The sequence below is a fragment of the Neolamprologus multifasciatus genome, chromosome 7 (assembly GCF_963576455.1).
Source record: "Neolamprologus multifasciatus chromosome 7, fNeoMul1.2, whole genome shotgun sequence".
Taxonomy (NCBI): domain Eukaryota; kingdom Metazoa; phylum Chordata; class Actinopteri; order Cichliformes; family Cichlidae; genus Neolamprologus; species Neolamprologus multifasciatus.
Window position 1 is genome coordinate 24,830,828 of NC_140445.1, and position 24,884 is coordinate 24,855,711.

General features: G+C 40.1%; 2 protein-coding genes and 1 long non-coding RNA gene across 6 annotated transcripts in view; 2 read left to right on the top strand and 1 right to left on the bottom strand.

The window, feature by feature from the left end:
- Positions 1-1,875: 1,875 nt before the first annotated feature.
- Positions 1,876-13,422, top strand: LOC146514342 (glycerol-3-phosphate acyltransferase 4-like). 2 transcript variants are annotated; one of them, XM_085166978.1, is made up of 13 exons: positions 1,876-2,592; positions 4,597-4,856; positions 5,888-5,957; positions 6,624-6,912; positions 6,989-7,063; positions 7,158-7,247; positions 7,446-7,539; positions 7,630-7,745; positions 11,101-11,156; positions 11,245-11,330; positions 11,413-11,541; positions 11,647-11,726; positions 11,962-13,422. In XM_085166978.1, the coding sequence occupies exons 2-13, from the start codon at positions 4,689-4,691 to the stop codon at positions 12,110-12,112; spliced, it is 1,404 nt and encodes a 467-aa protein (XP_085023104.1). In that variant the 5' UTR covers positions 1,876-2,592; positions 4,597-4,688; the 3' UTR covers positions 12,113-13,422. The 2 variants fall into 2 exon arrangements, with proteins under 2 accessions (XP_085023104.1, XP_085023106.1); XM_085166980.1 differs by having other exon boundaries at positions 1,876-4,856.
- LOC146514343 (uncharacterized) lies at positions 8,145-13,809 on the bottom strand. Of its 2 annotated transcripts, none has more exons than XR_014875160.1 (3): positions 13,707-13,809; positions 11,382-11,527; positions 8,145-8,752 (listed from the first exon to the last, which is right to left on the bottom strand). It is a non-coding gene; the product is annotated as an uncharacterized LOC146514343 (long non-coding RNA). The 2 variants fall into 2 exon arrangements; XR_014875159.1 differs by lacking the exon at positions 13,707-13,809 and adding an exon at positions 13,376-13,483.
- A 243-nt stretch (positions 13,810-14,052) lies between these two features.
- The window catches only part of LOC146514344 (uncharacterized), a 16,573-nt gene continuing 5,741 nt past the window's right edge, over positions 14,053-24,884 (top strand). The window contains exons 1-3 of one of the 2 annotated variants that reach the window (XM_085166976.1): positions 14,053-14,393; positions 23,880-24,307; positions 24,384-24,884. The exon at positions 24,384-24,884 is cut by the window's right edge and continues 1,429 nt beyond it. In XM_085166976.1, coding sequence (XP_085023102.1) covers positions 14,053-14,393; positions 23,880-24,307; positions 24,384-24,884 — 1,270 coding nt within the window. The remainder of the gene's footprint in view (positions 14,394-23,879; positions 24,308-24,383) is intronic. The other variant, XM_085166977.1, reaches the window with a different exon arrangement.

Below are 24,884 nucleotides of genomic sequence, written 5' to 3' on the forward strand. Positions count from 1 at the left end.
GTAGACAGAACAGTCAGCCGAGACTGCAAGACCAGACTGACCAACCTGTGCACTGCCTGGATTGATTACAAGAAGGCCTATGACTCAATGCCCCACAGCTGGATACTGGAATGCCTAGAATTGTACAAGATCAATGGGACCCTAAGAGCCTTCATCAGGAACTCAATGGGGATGTGGCGTACAGCACTAGAGGCCAACTCTAAGCCCATAGCACAAGTCACCATCAAGTGCGGGATCTACCAAGGAGATGCTCTGTCCCCACTGCTGTTCTGCATAGGCCTGAACCCCCTCAGTGAGATCATTAACAAGACTGGCTACGGATACCGACTACGGAACGGAGCAGTTGTCAGCCACCTCCTGTACATGGATGACATCAAGCTGTATGCCAAGAGTGAACGAGACATCAATTCACTGATCCACACTACCAGGCTATACAGCAATGACATTGGAATGTCGTTCGGGCTGGAGAAGTGTAGTCGAATGGTAACAAAGAGAGGGAAGGTAGTCAGAACTGAGGGGATTGAACTACCAGAAGGCAACATTGCAGACATAGAGGACAGTTACAAGTACCTGGGGATCCCGCAGGCGAATGGGAACCATGAAGAGACCGCTAGGAAAGCTGCAACCACCAAGTACCTGCAGAGGGTCAGGCAAGTCCCGAGGAGTCAGTTGAACGGTAAGAACAAGATCCGGGCCATCAACACGTACGCACTGCCCGTGATCAGGTACCCTGCTGGGGTAATAGGCTGGCCAAAGGAGGAGATAGAAGCCACTGACATAAAGACAAGAAAGCTCCTTACCATGCATGGAGGGTTTCACCCCAAGTCCAGCACCCTGAGGCTGTACGCTAAGCGGAAGGAAGGGGGCCGGGGACTGGTGAGTGTCAGCACCACAGTCCAGGATGAGACAACGAACATCCAAGAATACATCACGAAGATGGCCCCAACTGACAGCGTGCTCAGTGAATACCTCAGGCAGCAGAAACCCAAGAAAGAGGAGGGAGACGAGGAACCATCATGGAAGGACAGGCCCCTGCACGGTATGTACCACCGGCAGATAGAGGAGGTGGCTGATATCCAGAAATCCTACCAGTGGCTGGACAAAGCTGGACTGAAAGATAGCACAGAGGCACTAATCATGGCAGCACAAGAACAAGCTCTGAGTACAAGATCCATAGAGGCTGGGGTCTATCACACCAGGCAAGACCCCAGGTGCAGGCTGTGTAAAGATGCCCCAGAGACAATCCAGCACATAACAGCAGGGTGCAAGATGCTAGCAGGCAAGGCATACATGGAACGCCATAACCAAGTGGCCGGCATAGTGTACAGGAACATCTGTGCTGAGTATAACCTGGAAGTCCCGAGGTCAAAATGGGAAATGCCCCCAAGGGTGGTGGAGAATGACCGAGCTAAGATCCTGTGGGACTTCCAGATACAGACGGACAAAATGGTGGTGGCTAACCAACCGGACATAGTGGTGGTAGACAAACAGAAGAAGACGGCCGTAGTGATCGATGTAGCGGTTCCGAATGACAGCAATATCAGGAAGAAGGAACACGAGAAGCTGGAGAAATACCAAGGGCTCAGAGAAGAGCTCGAGAGGATGTGGAGGGTGAAGGTAACGGTGGTCCCCGTGGTAATCGGAGCACCAGGTGCGGTGACTCCCAAGCTAGGCGAGTGGCTCCAGCAGATCCCGGGACTAACATCGGAGATCTCTGTCCAGAAGGGCGCAGTCCTGGGAACAACTAAGATACTGCGCAGGACCCTCAAGCTCCCAGGCCTCCAGTGGAGGACCCGAGCTTGAAGGATAAACCGCCCGCAGGGGCGTGCTGGGTGTTTTATATATGTATATATATATATATATATATATATATATAATACAAGGCATTTTAAAATTAATGAGTTGCAAATACTTGGCAAATCTACAATATTTGCTTTTTTAACTTCAGAAATATCACAATAAAAACACCCAGGACACAACACCAAATGATCAGATAGCTGTGATATTTCTAATATAGACGGAAAACAATAAACTGCAAATATCAGTGATAACTGATGCAGGTGTAACAATGCAGCCAGTTGTATACATGTTATTTTAAATGGGTGGTTTAGAAGCGGGATGGGTGCTCTATATCACAATTTGCTCATTGGTGCAGATTAACTTCATTTCGTTTCATTTATTTATTTAAAAGGGACAATGTCATTTAACATAGTAACAATATAAAGCATAAAACTGATGTAAATAACAGTAGCTCCTCATAACATTGTCATCTAATTTGGTTTTCCAGGTGGGAATACAAAGCTGTAAGAAACTGACTTCATGTCAACTACAGTGTTTTCTGGCATATTTACTGTAATCAGATTAATACCACGTTCAATCCACAGTGCAGTGACAGCAGCCCTCATTGGCCACCTGTTGCCATGTTAACTCTATAAAGCTCTGTCTGCCTGTGATCTGCAGCCACAGCATGCTGCTGAGAGGCTGCACAGGCAGCACAGTGTCAGAAATCCCTGTTCTTCAGACCGGATTGTCCAGATGGAGCACCACCTGTCATCTCAATCCTTGTTGATGCGGCGGTAAATCCAATGGCCGGTAAAAACTACTTTTAGTACTTTTAGTCTTCAATGGCTAAAAAGTTCATTATTTAAATTATGGTGCGAGGATTATAAAACATAAACTAAACTCGTTAAAACTCATAACATATAGGTTTGAAAAAATTGAAAGAAAGAAGTAACACTGCTAAGTCTGCTAAAGTAACATTAAATGATTGTTCCTGTTTGTATCTTCGCGAATGACCGCCTAAAATATCCCTGGCTATTATTCATCAAGCACATTTGTGTGTTTTGATACAACATTTATCATTTATATTATGTATAAAAACATCATATCCTTTTTTTCCTGTGAAAGATCAGACTCTTCTCCCCTACTACCTTTTCAACATAACTTTTGTTAATAAAATATAAAAGCATTTAAGGTAAAACGTTAAAATAGTTTATGTTCATTTTGTAACAAATTTCCTGTTCTTGACATTGCCTTCCCTTCACAGTTATACAATAGGGTGCACCAGGCTCAAATTCTTAGCTCATTATCTATCAGTCAATCACACAGCAACTTGGTGCATTTAGGTATGTTCACATGGTGAAAGGCGATTTAACTGTTCTACTGGGGAGTTTCTGCATAATCGTCTCTAGGATTTATACAGAATGATCCAAAAGGAGCAGAAGAGGACCACATAAGGAGACACTCCTGGCAGCTAAGAGTAGAAAATTGAGCTGTTTCACAGGGTTCTCCAAAGTGGACGACAGAAAAATTAGAAACATGTTGACTGATATGATGAGTCTTGGTGTAAACAGCATGGAAGCAGAGATCCATCCTGAATGACAATGTCTCAAATGACCTCCACAGTCACCAGATCTCAATTCAGTAGAGCACCTTTGGGATGTGATGGAACAGGAGTCACATTGTACATGTGCAGCTCACAAATCTGCAACAACTGTGTGATGCTGTCATGTTAATATGGACCAAATATGGACCAAATATGGACCAAATATGGACTACTTTCCGCATCTTCTCGAGTTCTTCTCTCAGCCCTTGATATTTCTCCAGCTTCTCGTGTTCCTTCTTCCTGATGTAGTTATCACTTGGTACAGCTACATCTATCACTAAGGCCACCTTCCTCTCCATGTCCACAACTACTATGTCTGCTGGAAGTCCCACTGAATCTTAGGTCATTCATTCTTGACAAGCCTTGTGTAGCACCCCTCTTGTCGTCATGTTGAACATCATGCCAAGTATTGTGTTGTATGTTTAGTCAAGCCAAGTTTCTAGCTTCAGCCTCACGTCAAGTATAGTATTGAGTGTTTCTTTCACCACAAGTTTCTAGTTAAATAAAGCATTTGAGAACTTTGAACCACCTCTGCACGTCTGTCTTTCACTTGACTTCAGTTCTGTACAGGCCCTCGGGGCCCCTTGACAGTATTGCTCACGTAGCTTTTGTAACCAGTTTCCAGATTCAGGTTAGCTACTCTTGCACTCAGTGCTCTGCCACATTTGGGGCTTGGTACCCAATCTCAGATGAGGGTGATAATATCTCCCCTATCTAAAACCTGGGGTTGAATATTTATGTCTTAGTTATCCTAAGATGCATTTGCTGTCATCACAGTAAATAGATAAACCTTTCCATTATCTTTTCATATTTGTGCAGCTGTACAAGCTTCTAGCCAGTCACCTGCTCTAGTGATACTATAGTGAGGGAACCTCAAATGATTCTGTTATTAAAATTATTCTGTGCATCTACACATCGATTCTGACAGCAATCAAACATGTTCCAGTGTTTGAAGACAATCAGCCTACAGCTGTGAGCAGCAGCCACTAAGCCATTCTTCAAAGGATGGAAGAAACTTTTGGCTTACAAAGGCTCTCAGAGAAAAGTCATTGTTCATTTGAAAAATCAGATGTTTTTTCTTTTTTAATTTTCATGATAAGTCACCTGAAAGGGAGCCCCAAGTGTGCTATTGCATCTCTTATCATGGTATTTTGTGCTGTGTTTGCCAAATGGTGCCAATGACTTAATGACTTACTCCATTCTGATTTCAGACAGCATGGCTTTAAACAGCACAGACGACTTTCCCTGAAGCTGAGTGTTTCAGTGTGGCACACACCTTCGTTGTTCTCCATGTGATAACAGCATGCCTCAATTTACATGGGCTGTTCACAACCTGCTGTGCAGGTGTCTCAGCATCCCCATCTCTGCGTGGTTCACTCTTCTGTGTCTCTTTATCATTGTGCCAGCTGTACTCGGAGGCTGTTTTAGTATCCGCAGCTTGTATTTGAGGACACTTCTCAAGATATTTGAGGTGAGCTTGATTTGGGTGCCTAATATCACTAAAAAGGTACAAAATCAAAATCCTTTAAGTTCATATGTGTTTCATTCAAAGACTTTCTAAATTATAAAATCTGGATTACTTAATGATCATTTATTGTAACCCTTGAGTTTTTAGCAAAGTACATTTAATCATGTTGACTTGAAAAATGCATTACAACAACAAAAGGCGCAAAGAGGATGGAGGCCTTTGTTCTTAAGGCTCAGAGGGACTGTTAGAAGCACAGGGGATGTTGCTGCTGCTTCTTCGGGGAGTAAGGCTTAGTGACTCCGCCCTAAGAAGCAAGCATTTAGCCATGTGATAAATTCTACCACTCAGGAGAAATGTAATCGTAATTAAAGCTTAAGGAACATGCACGAGGATTGTAACTGTTTTTTGGTTTTTTTTGGTTAACGGGCTGGAGGACCAGGTTACAACATGGTCACCCTGCTTGGATGTACAGTGATGTTTTATTTGCAGTACATGCCATTATGATACTGTGATGATGATATAGTGTTTTTTTAAATGTCTTCTCTGGTGCAAACATCCTGTTCCTCAAAATTGTTTTGTTTTTTTAAAACAGTTTTTTAAATTTTTGGGAAAAGGTTGGATCGGAGGTAAATTGGATCACAATATCAGAACTGTTTCTCGAGTTTCTATGCTTTGTTTTCTTAGCTGCAGGCTTCTGAGGCAAATTTGGTTTCCCATCCTTTTCCTCAGCAGAGCTTTAGTCTCCAGGGAGCATCTTGCCCAGTTTCATTACTTTGATCATATTTTTGTCTGTGCTTTCCATTTTCTCTTTGAATCTGTGAACTTGAAGGTATTTTGGAGCCCTATAAGGGTTGTTACTGCTTATCTAATGCCACAAGAACAACCTTTGAGAGCTCAAATAGAATAGAAAAGCCCTATATAAGAATCAGTCCATTCACAGCTACTTGTCAACAGAAGAATGAATGCAGTGGTAAATTGTTCAGCCTTTTTCTTTTATATACTTGTTTTGTTTTTGTTTTTTTGTCCTAAATTAGTGGGCAACCTCACAAATGGAAATGAGAGCAAAAGAAAAAAATCAGCAACTCTACAAAACATATACAAATGGTAAACCTTCTTTTCATATATTGATCGGTGTTATGATTCTGGGACGTTTATCTCAGTAATTTTGAAGTGGTTTTTTTTTACTATTTAGTTTTCCTTATGTAATCTGGTTTTCTTGGTTTTCTTTGGGTTTTATATTCATGTATCTTTTCCCTGCAGTACATTAGTTCTGTCCTTGGTCATAGTTTTGTATATTATACTTTCCTTACTGTTCTGCCCTTTTGTGTCAAATCTCCATTGGTCATGTTTACCCTTGTTTGGTTATTTCCTGTTTTATTTGGGTAGTACCAGTGTCTTCTGTGTTTTGGTAATTAATTTACTTGTTTTCCATAATTAGTTTGAGCTGTGCTCCCCTCCTGTCACTGTCTGCCGCTGTATTTATTGTAATTGCGTCTCCCCTCGGCCTTTAGTCCCACTAGCTGTGCGGTCCTTAGTCCCAGTCCTTTTTCCTTGTGGATTTTGTCACCTATTTCTGGACTGCCTGTTACTTGTTCTTTTATTGGTTTAAACGCTCAGGTTTAAACTGAACCTTTATCTACTGCATCCTGTATTTGGATACTCCACAACACCTCACACAGCTGAACCTGACAGTCAGTCATAAATGTTTATTTGACTTGTATGAGTTTTAAACAATGAAATCATTCATTTTTCTCTGCACGCTCTCTGCAGGTATCATAGCCAAAGAATCACCAGCATCTTTGCAGCAGGAGATCTGGGGTTCTGCCAGCTGTCTGTGCTCAGATCATGAGTTTGATATGGCTGATATCTTCTACTTTTGCCGAAGGGGCATGGAGAGCATAGTGGATGATGAAGTGACCAAGCAATTTTCAGCCCAGGAACTTGAGAGCTGGAATCTGCTGACTCGGAGCAACTACAACTTCCATCACATAAATATGAGACTTACACTCCTGTGGGGGCTGGGACTTCTCACCCGCTATGGCATCCTGCTGCCTCTCAGGTATGACTTGTGTCATTAAAAGAAATGTGATTGGCTGGGTGACTGCTGAGGAAACTATTTGTTCTTTTTTCTGCAGGGTTACTCTTGCAGTCACTGGCATTAGTCTCTTCCTATTCCTGACCACCTTAGTGGGGTTTTTACCAAACGCAGCGTAAGTTTGCACAACATCTAAAGTCTCCAGTGTTGTGAGCACCAGCCTGAAGAGATTTAAAGTGACTCTGTGGCTACATGCTGTATGTCTTCAGGTTAAGATCCTACCTCAGTGAGAAGGTTCACATGATGGGCTATCGCATGTGTGTAAGCTCTCTCACGGCAATCATCACCTATCATAACAGGTACAGTAAAAAAACAAAAAAACAAACAAACATCAGCCTTATTCAAACCCATGGCAGCATCACGTTGTTTGACAGGAAAACAGTTTTAACGTAATGTCTCGATTTAAGATATCCTAGTGACTTAATCGGGTGACTTTTTAACAACAAACATGGCAGATTTTCACTATTTTGTACTGTGTCTATGTGTCTTATCTGCAGAGAAAACAAACCAAATAATGGTGGTATATGTGTGGCCAATCACACGACACCCATTGACGTGATCATCTTGGCCAGTGATCGCTGCTACTCTTTGGTACAACATTTTGTTTCTCTGAGTTTGTGTAATACATCAGCATTTATCAGAGTATTTGAGATGAGCAGTATTTTTGAACTTGGCTCTCAGGTTGGACAGATGCATCGTGGGTTGCTGGGGATGATCCAAAGAGGAATGGTCAAATCCTCACCGCACATCTGGTTTGACAGATCAGAAGTCAAAGACAGACATCTAGTGGCCAAGAGGTAAAATTGCATCGTCTTTATATATAAATCCACTTTCCTCACGAGAGACAAAAAGTAAATCAGTGTGGGTGACCCGGGATATGAAGGATCAAAACTGCCAAGAGAACATATAAAGAAAGAAAGCAATCACTCATTGAATAAATGAGTGATTGCTAATAATATTAAGTTAATATTAAAATTAACTTTGAACACAAATAGGAGAATTCACTAATTCACTAAATATACCATATATTGCTATTTATGTTCAGATTTGTTTTCATATTTCATTTATTTGGTCATTTTTTATGTTAATTTTTCATGTTTACATTTATATCTTTACTATTTCCCATCATTTTAGACCCCGTTTATTGACTGACTTTATGTAAAGTGTGCTTTTCTTTGCAGATTCATTCATGCATTTTTCTGTTTTAATTTCTGCTTCAGTATGCAAATAAGTGTGCTGTCTTTGGCTGCTCCCTGTTCTTCAAGAGGTCACCACAACAGATTGGTCCTCATATTTGACTGAGCTTAGATTTCACACCCAGTGCCCTCGCCGACTAAATGTGCTTGGGAACTGCACTGGAGTTGTGTTCTTGTGTTTCATCAGGAGGATTCCTTTTTTGGGGGATGTAACCACTTAGGATGTTAATTTGGTTAGGAACAGATAGAAGGCATGGCTGGATAAATACAATACTGTGCAAAAGTCTTGATCCACTGTCATTTTTCAAAATATTTTTCAAGGAAAATGGGAAATAGGGGAAATAGGTGCAGCGATTTATTGAAAACATACATGACAATACAGCACATAAGAAAAAACTCTGTCAGCTTTGTTTTCATTTATTTAAGTAGTCGTCACAAACAGTTTTCCAGACGTCTTAAAGCACATTCAAAGCTCTTCTTTGGATGATGTTGTTGCTTCACATGGGTTCAATAATGTTGAGACCTGGGGTCTGGGAAGGCCAGTGCATCGTGTTTTTGTTTTTAATCAGGTGCTGTTCTGGATTGGCAGCGTGTTTGAGATCATTGTCCTGCAAAACAATGAAGTTAGTCAGATACTTTCCAGATTGTATTGCATGGTTTATTTAAATCTGAAGCTACTTTCCTACTTTCAAAATTTTGTTGATTTTGACAAGATCATCAACAGCACTGGCTTAAATGCAGCCACAAAGCATGAAAGAGCCTCCACCTTGCTTACAGATGGCTGTCGATGCTCACTGTTGTCCCTCTCTTCCAGGGCTGGACTGGCCATCGGGCATACCAGGCATTTGCCCGGTGGGCCGCTCTTGATTTTTCCATTCCATGCGATTTGTCCCCTACTACTTCAGCTAGAAAGTTGCTAATTCAATCATGAAACCGATCAGTGATCAGCTGATCGGTTTTTCTCTCTTGTTTGTTTATCGGTCACTTTGCGCCAGAAAGAGGAAACCAGTGGATGTCGCGCTAAACAACAGCAGCACGTTTAAGCTTGATCAGCTGTTGTTAGAATTGATTTAATATTCATTTCTAGTATCATCTGATGTTTGCTGGAGCCACAGCTGTAAAAGCTGCTGGTCATAATATCGGTTTGGATATGTGGTGAGAGGGAAACATGAAGATGAAACCAGGAGATGTCCTGATGTTACTGAATCATCAGAGCTGAACAGGTGATGGAGAAACAGGTTTACCTTTTAGGTGACATGAATGAGTTGAAGGGAAGTTATGAACAGTTTCTGAGAGACAAATAACACCAGGATCCTTTTTTATGTAGCTGACAGCTGGTAACTGTGCAGGTGCGGATCTAGCAAAGTTTTGCCAGGGAGGCAGGTAGGGCATTAACAGGGAAAGGGGGGCAAAAAGAAAAAACTTTTCTTTCTTATTCTCATTTAAAATGTCTGGCTTTTATTAAATAATTATCGGAATCTTACAACCAAAGTTTTCATTTGATGTAAAATGTTTAGAAATCCATTATTGTATTCAGTAAACATTCAGTAATATATACCCTAGTAAGTTATAGTATTCTTTCCTTTGGGAAGGTACCATCTTTGCAGTTTGCAATTCTGTTGAAGAAAGTTGAATCTATTTAATTACTGGAGAAAAATTATAGGTTTCTGTGCATTTTTTTTTTTTATAAGTGCATTAAATTAAAATTGGTTTTGTCAATTAAGCATCTTGAGGTAGAGGATGGGGGAGTGGTTCCCTATTTTTTTTCCTTTTCTTTTTTTGCTGGGAGTTGGCAACCCTATAAGTTAGGTATATGTAATTATAAATTAGGTTGTTTTATATTTTTTCTAAGTACTGTTTAGAATACCAGAATAGGGAGGATGGTGTAGGTTTAAGTTTATTATAAAGGCTTTATGGCTTTTCCTATAATACCATGGTGGGCCGGTCATTAGTCAAAATGCCCGGGCTGATTTTTTATCCCAGTCCAGCCCTGCTCTCTTCTGAACTTATTTGTACATAGTGGCAAAGATTTTAACCACAAGCTTCAAACTTGAATTCATCACTCCATAAAAGACATGTCTCCACAGTTTTTCATTTCAGTTCTTGTGTATTTTGGCATCCCTCAGCCTTTTCTCCCTGTTTCCCTTTCTGAAGATTAGCTTCTTGACAGCCGTCCTTCCACTGAGACCATTTCTGATGAGGCTTCAGTGAACAGTAGCTGGATCAGCTGAAGGGCCAGATGCATCTCACATGTTCTGTGTCAGATCTTTGCTGATTTTTTTCCTATATCTTAAGGACATTAATTTCAGATACTGTTCATCTGCTTTGGATAGCTTTTTAGGTGTGCCATTTCTTCTCTTTTCCTCAAACTTTTTAACAACATGCTTCACATCTACATTACGTGTAGACACAACATTGGTTCGTCTATTGTGTTAGGTGTGTTTTTTATGCTTAAATGATCCACAGGGCATTATTATTATTGTGAAAATAGTCAGGGACAAGAACTGGACTCAAAATGAACAAAAAGGCAGCCAATGTGCAAAAGAAAAATTTCAGAAGATCTTCAGAAAGCCTGGAAAACTATTGCTTAAGAGCACTTGAAGAAACTACAAGAAAGTCTAGAAGCTTGGAAGCAAAGCATAAAGCATACATGAGGGGTGACTCAAGACCTTTATACAGTAGATGCAATAAGAGGGTGCATATAGTTATGTGTGAGTGTTTGCATATGCATGTATGCATCATATCACAGCCAAAATACTGTGTGTCAGGCATTTACCACTGCATGATTCCCACTGTGAGTTTCACTAAATTTGTTTCACGTGATTAAAGTATTCAGCAGTCAGTGTAATACATTGGTTTCAGCTATTTGTATAATTGCAGTAGGTAAGACTAGATTTAAAGTGGTTAGATTTCGATACAAATATTTTAATCTGTTTGTTCTGGTTTTTCATTTCAGGCTTAGTGATCATGTGGCTGATAAAACCAAACAGCCCATCCTCATCTTCCCTGAGGGTGCGTATCATAATGGGTGTAATTTAAGCAGAAAGCAGCCAAAACAGCCTCGTTAGTATTGTTAAGATCCTCACACTGTAATTTTCAGGTACTTGTATTAACAACACATCAGTGATGATGTTCAAAAAGGGCAGCTTTGAAATTGGCTGCACTATTTATCCCGTTGCCATTAAGGTAGGAGCTTCAGTCCATTTCCTCCTATCTCCTCATACTGCTCTTACTCACTGCTGACGGGCCGTTTATGGTCATCTTGCAGTATGACCCTCGCTTTGGTGATGCTTTCTGGAACAGCAGTAAGTGTGGCCTGGTGCGGTATCTTCTCAGTATGATGAGCAGCTGGGCCATCGTATGCAGCGTTTGGTACCTGCCACCTATGGACAGAGAGGTAAAGCCCTGCCTTAAAGCAATATTATCTGCCTGAAAAAGTTAGTGACTTTTAGATCATATAATGTTTAATTCATTTTTTATTTTTCTTATTGTTCATATGCAGGAAGGAGAGGATGCAGTACAGTTTGCCAATAGAGTGAAAGCCGCCATAGCTGCCCGAGGCGGATTAGTAGATCTCATCTGGTGAGACACGTTTATATTTATATATAATTTATATTTCCGAACAATGACGTGTTCATTGTTGGAAAAGGGAAATGTGAACAGTGGTGTAACTGGGACTGTGCAGTGTTATAGTTGCCCAATTTTACTTGTTTCCTTCAAGCTTTACGGAAGAATTAACAAATGCTGACTTTGCACTTGTAACCGCTGTTGATTCAATGAGTAATACCCCTCAATGTATGTATCCATGTTCTCTCAGGGATGGTGGACTGAAACGAGCCAAAGTGAACAATGCTTTTAAAGAAGAGCTGCAGAAACTTTACAGCAAAGTTCTTGTAGGTGACCATGAAGACCAAAGTGAAAGGATGGAAACCCAGAAAAAAAAAAAAGATTCAACCACAAGACAATGAGGACACAGTAAATGTATGTTATCACTGCAGAGTTTTACTTCTTAAAGAACATTTTACATAAGGTGAATGTAAAATACCACAGGCAGCAATTTGTACAATAGGTGCTTTGTTGGGTACAACTTTTTAGTACTGGGCTGGACCCTCTTTCATTGTGGTCCAAAATGTGCCAAGAAAATATTCCCCACACTGTTACACCATCACCATCAGCCTGAACTGCTGGTATTGCTGCAATATGGATCCATGCTTTGATATTGTTTACACCAAATTATGACTCTGCCATCAGCAGAAATAGAGACTCAAACAGGCAATGTTTTTCCAATCTTCTGTTTTACAATTTTGCTGTGCACTCAGGGACACTCTTCTCCATGCCACAATCAGAGTCACTTAAATCGTCTTCCTTCCTCATTCTGATACTCATTTCAAATATCAGCAGATCTTGTACATAGACCATGTACATATTACTAAATGCATAGGATTGTTGCCCTGTGACTAGATGATTAGATATTTGCTGCAACAATGAGTTACACTGTTATTTCTACCAGGCTGTAGACCAAAGAAAATGATTTTATGCATCTAACCATCTATATTCCTGTGTATCCAAGGTCAGTCTAAATGTATTTAAAGTTGTACTTTATTAACTTTTCTCTTTTTTAACTGTTTGCATTAAGGCCAAAACCTGAACATCTCCGCAACTGTTTTGTGGGCATGTGAGCTTGTTGTTGTAGTATCTGATTAAAACATTTTCCTCTGACTGCAACAAGAGTTTACTGCTAAAGCTGTTACATCACAGCCAGACACTTTGGCAGTGCTAGCTAATGTACTAATCGGCTCAAGTGTCTATATGTGACTTTGATCTTTGCTGAATTTTGTCCATGAAAAGGAAAGCGAGATCACACTTTTTCAGGGCTGCTCCACCGTTTAAGCCTTAATAATGAAGAGCTTCAGTTTACTTGTCCTTGACTCTTACAGCAGACTTTCCTCTACAAAGTAAATTAGCCACATTTTGCTTTAAAGTTTGTTCCCTTCCTCAAACAGCAGGAGTCAGTATTTGAGCAGCAATTTGTGACATGGCAATTCTATGGACTCATTTAGATAGCAGTGACAAAATAAATAAATAAATAAATAAATTTACCTTGTCTATGCAAGCGTATTCAAGGTCATATGTATAGAGGAAAAAGCCTGCAAGGAACCAGCTCTGAAACTGGGGGAAAACAGACCTGAGAAATATCATCTCACATTCGTGGTTTTTCGGAGACTTACAACCTTGATCTGCAGGTTTGATGTAATCCATGAGGACACTGGCACTTCAATTTAATTACAATTCAGCAGAGCTGAAGGTGGCACTGAATCCAGCCAAATGAATCCTGTCATATGTGGCTTGTCGGGTATCCTATCCCCTCTCCAAGTGAGAGAATCATTAGAGCAGAGGTATCAGATTTTAGACATCAGTGGCATAGCTGCTAAGGAATGAGGATTTTTTAGTTTTAAATTATGACACAATTTGGAGCTAGTCTATAAATACAAACACATAGAGCCAGATTATTATTTAAATGCATGCACCGTAAATACATCGAGGAATAATAAAATCTTTTACATTCAGTCCTGGTGTTATTGGGCCCATTCGGTATGCGATGACGCTGATGCAGTTTGACAGGTACAAACAAGCATCAGGTGTTCTCTGTCATCTAATTGATTGCTGCGTCGCGAGCTTCGTTGGAGAAAACGTGTAACCTGTTAATCTGAGGGCGTGCTTTATACAACCAAGGCCCCTTTCTCCGTGTAACCACGCCCAATCAGCTGGTTCCTGAAGTTCAGCGAGCCTCAGGAGGAAAAAAAAAACTTTCCCTCGCTTCTGTGCGGTCTCTTGGTGAGCCGATGGTAGCCACCACTGTGTTTTGTTTTGGAGGATTACATTTTTAACGACTCTGAGCCGTGTCAGCATGTCCTTGACGGATCAGCAGTGGTGTCCCACAAGCGTCCAGGTAACGGTACTCCAAGCCAGGAGCCTTAGGATAAAGGGGAAAAGTGGCACCAACGATGCGTACGCGGTCATACAAGTGGGGAAAGAGAAGTACCAGACTTCAGTGGTGGAGAAATGCGTGGCTCCGGTGTGGAAGGAGGAGGCCTCTTTCGACCTCCCGCAGCTGAACCAGGGAGGAGGAGGCAGCACGCTGCACGTCCACGTCCTTCACCGGGCTCTGGTGGGCCCGGACAAACTGCTGGGACAGGCGGTCCTTAATCTGTCACAGCTCAGTGAGGACAAAACACGCAACAAAACCGAGTAAGTTTTCGAGAACAGCCCTGAAGTCGGTGTTTTCAGACGTATTTAAAAGGAAAAAAGTATTCAAAATGTAGTCACAGTACTAAAAATAAAACAAAACTACACAGAGTGACTCGTTTCACAGTAGCAGGGGGAAACAGAACTATAATTATCGATGATTTCATACAACTCTGTCATGCAGTTGCCGATGATAACAACATTTATTAAAATGGGTGGGGGCTTTTCACAACCTGCAAACTTTTTCCCCTCCTTTAAAATGATTTCACTTTTCGGCTATAACGGTCTTTAAACGGTTATCGATGTTGTGTCAAAGAGTGACCGTCTGCTAAAACAGATTTCCACTTTTTCCATGTTTTTGCTTTGTTTGTTTTTTGTTTTATATGTAATGTCTTTACTTATATTGGTAAATAGACTTTAGTGAACAGTATTTACCAAGGGGTTATTTTAAAAGTATCTTTATGACTCTGTGTTATTGTACATCATAACCATTGCAGTTCTTTCTGGCCATCTAAAATATCTTTAGAGACCTATTTTTATATTTGTTGCAATTTCTGCTATCCTCTTGGCCTGATTACTCTTAAAAATACTTTTTAAAAAACTTTTTAAATGGATAAATAAAGGATATATAGAAGTCACTTTGCCAAAAACAGATTGGGGCTTCTACCTTGTGATAGGAATGTTGTTTGTGACTCAAGATGACTTGATATAATTCATGAGGGATTCATATGACATGTGACATATTATAGGCCAAAAAATTATTTATAGCATTTTAAATATGGGCAATCCCTTTTTGACAAATACCAGATCACATTAAACTTACTTCAAAGGAAGCATCGCTTCGCCTGCAAAAACAGTCCCCTTGGAGTTTGTCTGATCAATCACTCTTGCTATGCAGCCAGCCTCCTTGACCTCTCTAAAGACGGAGACGTCAAAAGAAATCAAATGAGGATTTGTTGGTTTCTACTTGCATGTAAATGGGGATATTACGGAGGCAAAGTGAATAATAAGCACCTCTGATTTTCATCTGTGACACGAGGGGAGGGAACCCTCTGTAGCTCCTTCAGTCAGTCATGCTGTAGTTTCTCGATCTTTATAACCCCCCATTAAATAACCAGTATGGTCAGAATCAATAAATGCGGTATAATTTGTGAAAACTGGCTAACGGTTGCCCTATGAGTGTTTTTCTATGTGTTTGCAAGCCTCACTGGGCATGACTCCAATGTTTATCTATTATATTTGGACTTTTTTTTTTCCCTTAAAGTTGTTGTGATGTGAGCTATTGGAGGATGCACGCTGTGCACTGTTTATGCATCAGTGCCCAGACCTGCTCTGGTGGGTTCGACTTAAGAGTGCCGCCTACTTGCTCCAGTAGAGCTTAAGGGATTTGTTCCCACTAAAGCAGCCGTTAAGAATGCCAAGCAGCATTATTTACCCAGGCAAATGAAGTGAGCTAGAAGATTTACTTTCATTGACTGAAGGTGTCAACAAGAGGGAAATTGCATCAAGAAAACCCAAGCTTCTGTTCAATTTTTTCTTTGTTTCAGAAAACTAAAAACTTAAATGTTTAATTTAACGAAACTGCTAAATATAATTAATTCAATTATTTTTACTATGTGAAAACATCCACACCCATCTCTAAGTGTGCAGTAATAATGTAAGTGAACATATTTTACTGGCCTTGCTGGTACTTTTATATCTGCTCCTTTAAGCAGAAAATGCTCTTTACTCTGTTATGGTTAAGTGTATTAGTGCTGAAGTTAAATTTTATTTATTATCCAAGACAAATCTGTCCAGGTCCACAGCGAGACATCTGTATCTTTGTACGAACGGAAAACATTTTCTTTGTAAGCTTTTCCTGAGTGATTTATTCCCCCCGATGTGTAGCTGGTATTATACAAAAGCACACAACAATCCGGCCTGTTAATCTTAACTCACAAACACACACACTTCCTTGTTCTCCTACCTGTTGAAAGGTTTTCTTGTTGTTGTTTTGTTTTATTTGGGGTTTTTTTGGTTCTGCTTTGTTAAAGGTCTTTGGATAACTGCATCAACAAGAAGGCTGGATTTGATGTCGTGATTCATTAATTTTCATATTTCCTCTGCCATGAAGAAGCAAAGAGGTCTAGCCATACTCTGGCATTGTGTTTTTTGACTGGAATGAGCTGTGACTGAAAGGCATTTAGTCACAATTAATTTTTCATACCGCTCTGCCAGTTTGGCTGGTGCCCAGCTCTATTATGCTCTGGAAAGAGGATGCTCGAATATGCTAATGTGAACTTCACCTGCCTGCAGGTTGCACTTTCTGATCATGGCTGATTTAATATTTAAGTTTTCCTCAAGCAAAACTGCAGAAATCTGCATTTCTGTAATATTTTTATTATGTGTGAAGTCAGAAGCTGGTGCTGTGTAAACACTAAGTTCGATTTCTGTTGATTTTTATGTGAGCTCTGCGAATGCACGTTGCCTCAGAGGTTTCATTCTGGCTGCTGCCTTACATTCCTGAACGCCTTATCAAGGAAAAACAAACAGTGATGGCAACAGCAATGGTCATGCAAGGTCAGTTTGTCTGAGTAAGACCACTGTGGTAGTACCAAGCATTATCAGACAAGCAGGGTTACATGTGTCATGCTGCTAGCACAACAGTGCTACTGTTAAATGTGCAAGATGTGTTTGTGATCTCTGGAAATCAAGAATTCGACCATGTTTAGCACTTTTTTTTTTTTTTTTTTTTTGCTTGTTGCTTGCAATAGACATTGGTATTTTGTTATGAGGAACTATAGTTTGTGCAGCTGTGTTTGTTTGTTAATAATTAACAAGGAAATCTTCCATTTTTAGCAAACAAAACTGTGACTATTTAAAAAAAAAAACAAACAAAAAAAAAACAATCCCACTATGAGGTGCAGTGGTAGCTGCTCTGGTGCGCTTGTAGTCTTCCCATAGTATGGTTTTCCCAGCTGTCATGGACATTTTTTTTTTTTTTTTTTTTTAATTTCACTTATTAAAAAAGGTCTGTCACACCAATAAAAAGATACTTTTAATTACATGCACATTAAAATAAAAACCCACTCATTGTATAAACAGACTCATGACTTTTGTTATATAAAATTTATGGGCTGCAACCCTGTCTCCAGAAAAGTTGGGGAAAATCTGCAAAGTTAAATTATTTAAATTATTTTCAAATCACTGAAATCATTTAGTTTACTGAAAGCCGTACAAAGAGCACACAGCAAATGTTGAAACTTAGACATGTCTTCAATATTTTTAATTTGAAGCTAGCAGAAAGTTCCAAGTCAGGTAGGGGCATGTTTACTTCATCTCTTCTTTTGGCAGTATTGGGTATTTGAAGACTGAGGACACTAATATATAGTTATTTATGCAGAATAGCCTTTCAGGCTTGATGTAGGACTTCTGTTCAGCGTTTTTCGAGCTCCTCTGTCACATTTTTGTTCCATAATGTCCCACATATTTTCAGCAACAAGTCTGGACTGCAGGCAGGCCAGTTGGCATCCAGGCTTGTTTGCTATGAACCGTAATGTTTAATACCTGGATGATTTGAATTGGCAGTTTCTTGCTGAAATGTAGTAATGTGCAAAAGTTTTGAACCACCCCTCATTTCTTTATGTTTTGCTTCCAAGGAGGCAAACTTTCTTCTAATATCTGAGTGTGGTCCTGTGTGATCGTTTTCCATTTCAAAGGTTTTCTGTGGACAGTGGCTGCTTTTTCAATCACTTTCACTTCAGTCCAGATCTGAGCAATTTCTCTTCCTTTGCTAAACATCAGCCTAACTAGTATAACTATCTGCAGCAGATGAACAGTATCTGAAAGTCATGTTTTTAAGAAACAGGGGAGGGAGAGGGGGGTGTGGGGATCATCTTGACAGAGAACAGAGCAAAAGGCAGCCAACATCCAAAGAAGCTTTGAATGTCCTTCAAGAAGCCCGGAGAACTATTCCTGAAGACTACTTAAAGAAATTACAAGAAAGCTTGTCTCTGAGTTTATACTGTGTTGAAAAAATAAAGGTGGTCATGCCAAATACTGACTTTCAAGCTCATTTCAATGATTTTACCTCATATCCTGTTTTCCATGTATGTTTGCCCATGTTTCAGTAAATAACTTCACTCTTTCCAGTTTTCCAAGGAAAATATAAAGAGATGAGAGGTTGCACAGTCCTGTATGCCAGGCTTTCCCTTTAAAAAGCATGACCTGGGTGGACCAGCATGTTGCTCCGAAACACACAATGTGGTCCAATATGCTAAATATATACTGTATGGACACACATATTACACCATCTATACATTATACCTACAGGAGATACTTAGCCATGGAAACCCATGCCGTGAAACTCTTGCACACAGTGTTTATGCTGATGTTAATACCAGAGAAGGTTCTAACTTATTCAATCATCAGAATGTTTTGGACTTTGATGCACTATTTGCACTTGGCGACCTGCTCTGTAACATTTTATGTGGTGTGCCTTTTTGTGGCCAAGTGCTGTGGTTCCTAAACACTTCCATTTTGCAATATGCCTACAGTTGCCTACAGTTGATTGTGGAATATCTAAGAGGAAATGCATTTCCTCTTAGATGCAATGTATTCTCACTTTTCAACTAATAACAAGTATCAATAACCAGCCAGATATTCCCTCATAGTCTTTTTTTCAGAGTGTAGCCTACAGGAAGAACCAATTTTTAAAAGAATTTTGAATGCTTTGCTTGCCAGGACTGTTTTCCACTTTGCCTCAATCAGTCTTAAAAAGACTTGGAAGAAAAGCACTGTTGCTCAGTCTTGTGGCTTTTTTTCTTCCCTCTCCTGTCCTTTTGAAGGGTTATGAGTAACGCTGTGACACCTGAGGGCCTGCAGATCAGGACAGTTCAATATCGATTTAGCCCCCCCCCCCCCCCCCCCCCCTTCTTTTTTTTTTTTTTTTTTTTTTTTTTTTTTTTCTTTGCTAGATTCCAAATGTCTTTTCCATTGTAAATTTCTAAATGTTATTCATACCTTTTTATTTATTTATTTTACTTATTTACTTTATTTACTGCACAATCATGCTAAGTCATCTAGGTTCTTTTTTTTTTTTTTGTCCACCATTAACTATTTTTAAACATTGGGTTTGGGAGATTTTTTTTAAACCTATTAAAAAAGAGTTTCAATTTGTGCAATGTCTTCTTTGTGCTACAGTTACACAAATATATGGGGTATTTGCATGACAAAGACTAAACATTTTTATACAACCCAGTTTTACACATGGAGTTGTACAAGGGCATTACAGCAGCTGTGTTAGCGAGAAGTGTTAAGTTGGCTGCTTGATAGCACCTTTAATTTAATTCAGTTTTATTAATATAGCACCAGGTCGGGGAGGGACAAACATCTGATGCGACTGGTTGGAGGGCGATGGGAAGTGATGGAAATACAAACTGTGTGAACTGCTCAGTGTGTAAAGGGGAAGTCCCTGAGCCATTTGAGCCTATAGCACTATAAATAAATGATGCTTCAGGGTCAGCTGATACACACCTGACTGTCAACCATATCAAAAAAAGGTCTTAAGCCTAATCTTAAAAGTGGAGACTGTGTGTCTCCAAAAGCCTAACTGGGATCTAGTTCCATAGTAGAGGCCTGATAGCTGAAGGCAATGATTCCCATTAAACTTGTAGAAACTCCAGGAACCACAAGTAAGCCAGCAGTCTGAGAGCAAAATATTATGAAGACTTGTCATGAAACGGTGTAAAGAGCTAATCTAGTGATCTATCTCAAGTATAACTTCTGTTCATCATTTCTGACTTCTTACATAGCTTCATTGCCTTTTTCAAGTCACTGTGTGATCTAGCATATGTTATACAGATTTTCAGTTTTAAAAGGCACCAATTTCAGTCTCTGTTTTGGCAAAACAATGGGAAAGTGAGTTTCTTTTCTTTGCACTGGCCTTCATTTTGTTTCTCTGACTCGTGGATACCAATAAGCCTTGAACATTATCACTGTTGAGCTGTTTAACTCACTCAGCTCTTCTCCCACTCACAGCTGGGTTCTGTGATAAGAAGACAGGGCATTGTCTTATCAGTAGTTCACAAGGAAGTGTGTGTGCGTGTGTGCACACAAAGTAAAATAGCTTTACAAAATGTTGAGTCATGCATTATCCTCCCCTGGCTCTGCCTGTCCAGCAGAGCTGCAATCTTTCTGCTACTTACAGAGGTGTGAGATTAGTCAAATGGCCTCATCATCTCCCAGGATGTCTTGTATGAAAGCCATCAAAGCAGCTGTAACTCCTGCACAGTACTTACTATATTCAGTCAGCTAACGCCCAAACATTTTTGCAACTTCCCTTCTCATTTAACTGAAGTGACTTACTACTTCTGCTCTTTTTATTTTTTTTCTTGTTCATGTGGGATGCAACTGTGTTGCAATGCAGTACTATTTTGTACTGTACTCTGTCAAAGTACTCATCTGCATGTGTTTTTGTCTATTTGTTTTTTTTAATATAAGTATGTTATACATATATACAGCTGTTATTGTGTACATTTAATATAATTATAAAGATTTTACATTTGGTATAAAGAGGTTTGACAAATTGTCAACTTACAGTGAGGGGTTCTGGTGTGTTTAATGCTGCATATTCTGAATATTGAAATTCTGAGCAGAGTGGTTTCTCCAAGGGCGAGACTGTAGCTATCCAGAAGGCCTAACTGACTACTGATCCACATGCTAGACAGCAGACACCATCACCAGAAATGCCAAATAGATATCTTTTGGAAGAATGCTCTTCATCTATTGAGTAGGGCCCGAGAGGTTTGAAGTACAAATGATGCGCACCTTAGAGACTACAAATGGGCCATTGTCATTAGTCTGTGCTGTCACTGGACACCTCAGTGTCACCTTGCTAGTACTGGGTGAGAGCCCTCTTTTGCCATCAGAATGGACTTAATTCTTTGTAGCATAGATTCAACAAACATTTCTCAGAGATTTTGCTGGATGTGGATGAAGAATTATGGATCCATGCTCTCATGTTGGTTGTGCAAAACTCTGATCATCTAAATATGAGACTGTTGAAGGAGAATAATGACTATTGTTTAATTTTGGTCAGACATTAGAAAATGTACCTTCAGTTTTCTGTTCTTGGCTGACAGAAGTGGAGCCTGGTGTGGTTTTCTTCTGCCGTAGCCCATCTGCTTCAAGGTTTGACACAGTCAGAGATGCTTTTCTGCATGCCTCCATGGTTTTAACAGTCATTTGTGTTACTTTTGCTGCATTCTGCCCCCTCCTCTGACTAAAAAGGTGTTTTTGCATTTAGAGAACTGCTGACCACTGGATATTTTCTTTTTTTTGGATCATCTTCTGTAAAGCCTAGAGATGGTTGTTTGGGCAATTACCAGCATACTAGCAATTTCTGAAATATAATGGCAACAGAAACTACAGTATGCAACATTCAAATTCACTTATCATATTTCGTCTTTGTACTTCAGCAGTTCAGTCTGACCATGTTTACATTAAATTGCTGATTGACTGCTGTATGTGCATTTTAAATTCATAAAATTAAGAATAAATAGTTTTAATAATCAGTTTTAATCCAACAATTAACCTTCTTGTACTAGATTGCATGTAGATGATGAACTATCCTAATTTATCTCAGTACACACAAAGAAGGGGACAGACAGTCAAGTTATTCTGGGAATGTTATGACTGAAAAAGTGGAATTGTTGTTTTGTTTTTGTTTTTTACTTGTATTGAATGAAATATTATTTTTCATAACTTTATATCACTTGTAGATGTGTCCCCATCCCATCTAGATGCGTTCTGTTGAATGGCATTTATCAGGCAAGCATGAAGAAGCCGCACATGACACAGTTATGTCAAGGCCTGAAATCTGCAAATCACATCCCATTACTCATCAGCAAGTAGGAGGCAGTGGAGCGTTGACAGCAGTAAGCCATTTCAAAACTTCCAGGAAAAGGCGTTTTCCCCAGCTTTTTAATTTGTTTGCATGACATCTGAAGCATTCCTAGGATAATTAAAATCTCACCATATCTAACTCTGGATCATCCAAAGGAAGCGCTGTATTCAGTTCTTTTAGCACATATAAGTGGAATTTCAGTGGGCTGAAGTTGGAGGGAAAAGTCTATTTATGGCACACAAACGCGTGCATGCACAAAGCATCTTTGGACAATAATATGTAATGCAGAGAAAGAGACGAAAGCCTGCAGCAACAACGAAAGCATGGCCTCGTCCTCATTTCCTCATTTCCCTAGGAATCCAGACTTCAGTGGGACTTGTTTGCTCAGTGGTGAGCTGACCTCAGATTTTTGCCTGATGGGCACTTTTTATGCTGACTGACTTTTTTTTTTCCTTTTTCCTATTGTGTTAGATTTCTTCTGCCTGTTCTGAGACCCTTCTGTCAGTACTGGATGGCGAAGGTGCAAAAACACTGGAAAGTTGGCCCTGTCTAGTCTTGCTTGGCATTTTTAGGATGTCTGTTTAGGATTTTTTTTTTTCTGCATTTTAAACATGAGACTTTAATTTCATGAATGAATTTTTAGGGCGTAACCAGCATTTATAATTGGTTACTTTATTGTCATCTTGGTGTGTTGTTATTATCCAGCTGTATCAAAATGTGGTGGTTTCTCTTTGGTGTGCATGTGTTGTATATTTAAAGGATGAGGGGGGGGGGGGGGTAATAATAGAATAAATTCCCTTGAACCTGGCAGGCTACGTTTCGCAAGAATCCGACTAAATGTCAGATGAAAGCTTTCTCTTTCAAAGGGGCAGTTGGCTTGTTAACTCACTGCAGGGTTGGATGCATTATTTAGGACTAATAACTGGCATAAAACATTTTGACAGTGAACATCAGCACTGTACATCTACCATGCTCTGAAGATTTGATCATGTGAGACAAGCAACAAGAGAACAGGATTTAATAAAGGTTGTCAACTGCTGACGGTACACATAGTACAAGCTTTCATAAATTCTGCAGGGCTGCTGTAGCCTTGACAGAATTTATATTTTTAAAACTTTCCTTTATGCTCAGTTTGCTGGTTGAGCTTAGATCATCACAGACTTTCCAAAAACATTCACGCTGCCACTTTCCATTTGCAGTGAGATGGGTCATGATTTCTGCAAAGAGGAAAATGAGCAGGACTAGACATTCACATTACTATAAATGAGTCCAAGTCTTGGTAACTCTCATTTGTTTAAATCATTTAGAAGATCGTGATCAGTATTAATTTCTTTTGTTACAAGGGGTTTGTGGTGCATTTGATCTTTATGATCATTACAGAGACATTCAGTTTAGACCTTCAGACAGGCCTCACTTGACTTGTAGATTGAGTGATAGATTTTGGTCACAAGTAGCTTGATTTTGTGATTGCACTCCACTTCTGGTTTAGTCGGGATAAAAACACCTCTAAAACGACCACATATTTCTAGATATTTGATTTGCACTTTTTTACAGTGGATGTGTAAATAAGTACAAAAGGCTAATAATTTGCGTCTCTTCAACAGATGGTTTAAACTTCTTGATAAGACTGGTAAGCCAGACAAAGACAGAGGAGAGGTGCTTCTGGATATCCAGTTCATGAGAAACAACATGACTGCCAGCATGTTCGACCTTTCTGCTGCTGGCAAATCTCGGTCTCGTCTGGGCAAGATCAAGGACAAAGTTCGTGGCAAGAAAAAGGAGTCAGATTCTGTGACCAGCGTGGCGCCGTCCTTCAGTCAGGTCCTGACGGACAGCGAGGAGGAGGGCAACGGGGATGGTGAAGCGGCGACGGGCAAGGATGGAAAACATAAGAAACACAAGATTAAGTCTTTGTTTTCTCCAAAGTCCAACTTGCAGAAGAGCATGTCTCAGTCTATGTCTGTTCTGCCTGGGAAGAACTCCACGCTCACCGGCAGCCAATCATCTGGTCTGAATGTCGATTCCTCAGAGGGTCAGGAATGTACTTTTTCACCATTAATGCTTTCCTCTTTCATTATGTTGTGTTGACGCTCTCATCTTCTTTTCAGGTAAAAAGAAGTTCAAGTTCATGATACATAAACGCTCAGGCAGCTCAGGCAGCAAGGATTCATCATCTGGTCGTGAAAAACAGGTTTCTGCAGAACAGAGTAATTTATGCATCAATGGCAGTCACGTATACTGTGAGGAGCCACCATCTCGGACTTCTCGCATCAGCTCAAACTTCAGTCTGGCCAGTTCAGGTCATGGATCAATGGAGGATGTCCCTGAAAACTCTCCACCACCTGAGCAACAAAAGGCAGCGAGGCAGTGTTCACCTTGGGAAGAGGATGAGAAGGAGGAGGAGGAGGATACTCCTGAAGTTGAAAACGTTAAAGCGAATGTGAGTGAATCAAAAAGGACTATAATAGAGGAGGAGAGGAAAGAAGAGAAGGTTAAGAGGCAACAAGAGAGGCTTGAAAGTTTAGCTGAGGACAGAGAAAAACAAGAGGAAGAGGAGACAAGGAGTAAAGAAGAGGAAAAGATTAGAAGTGAGGAGGAAAAGAGAAGAC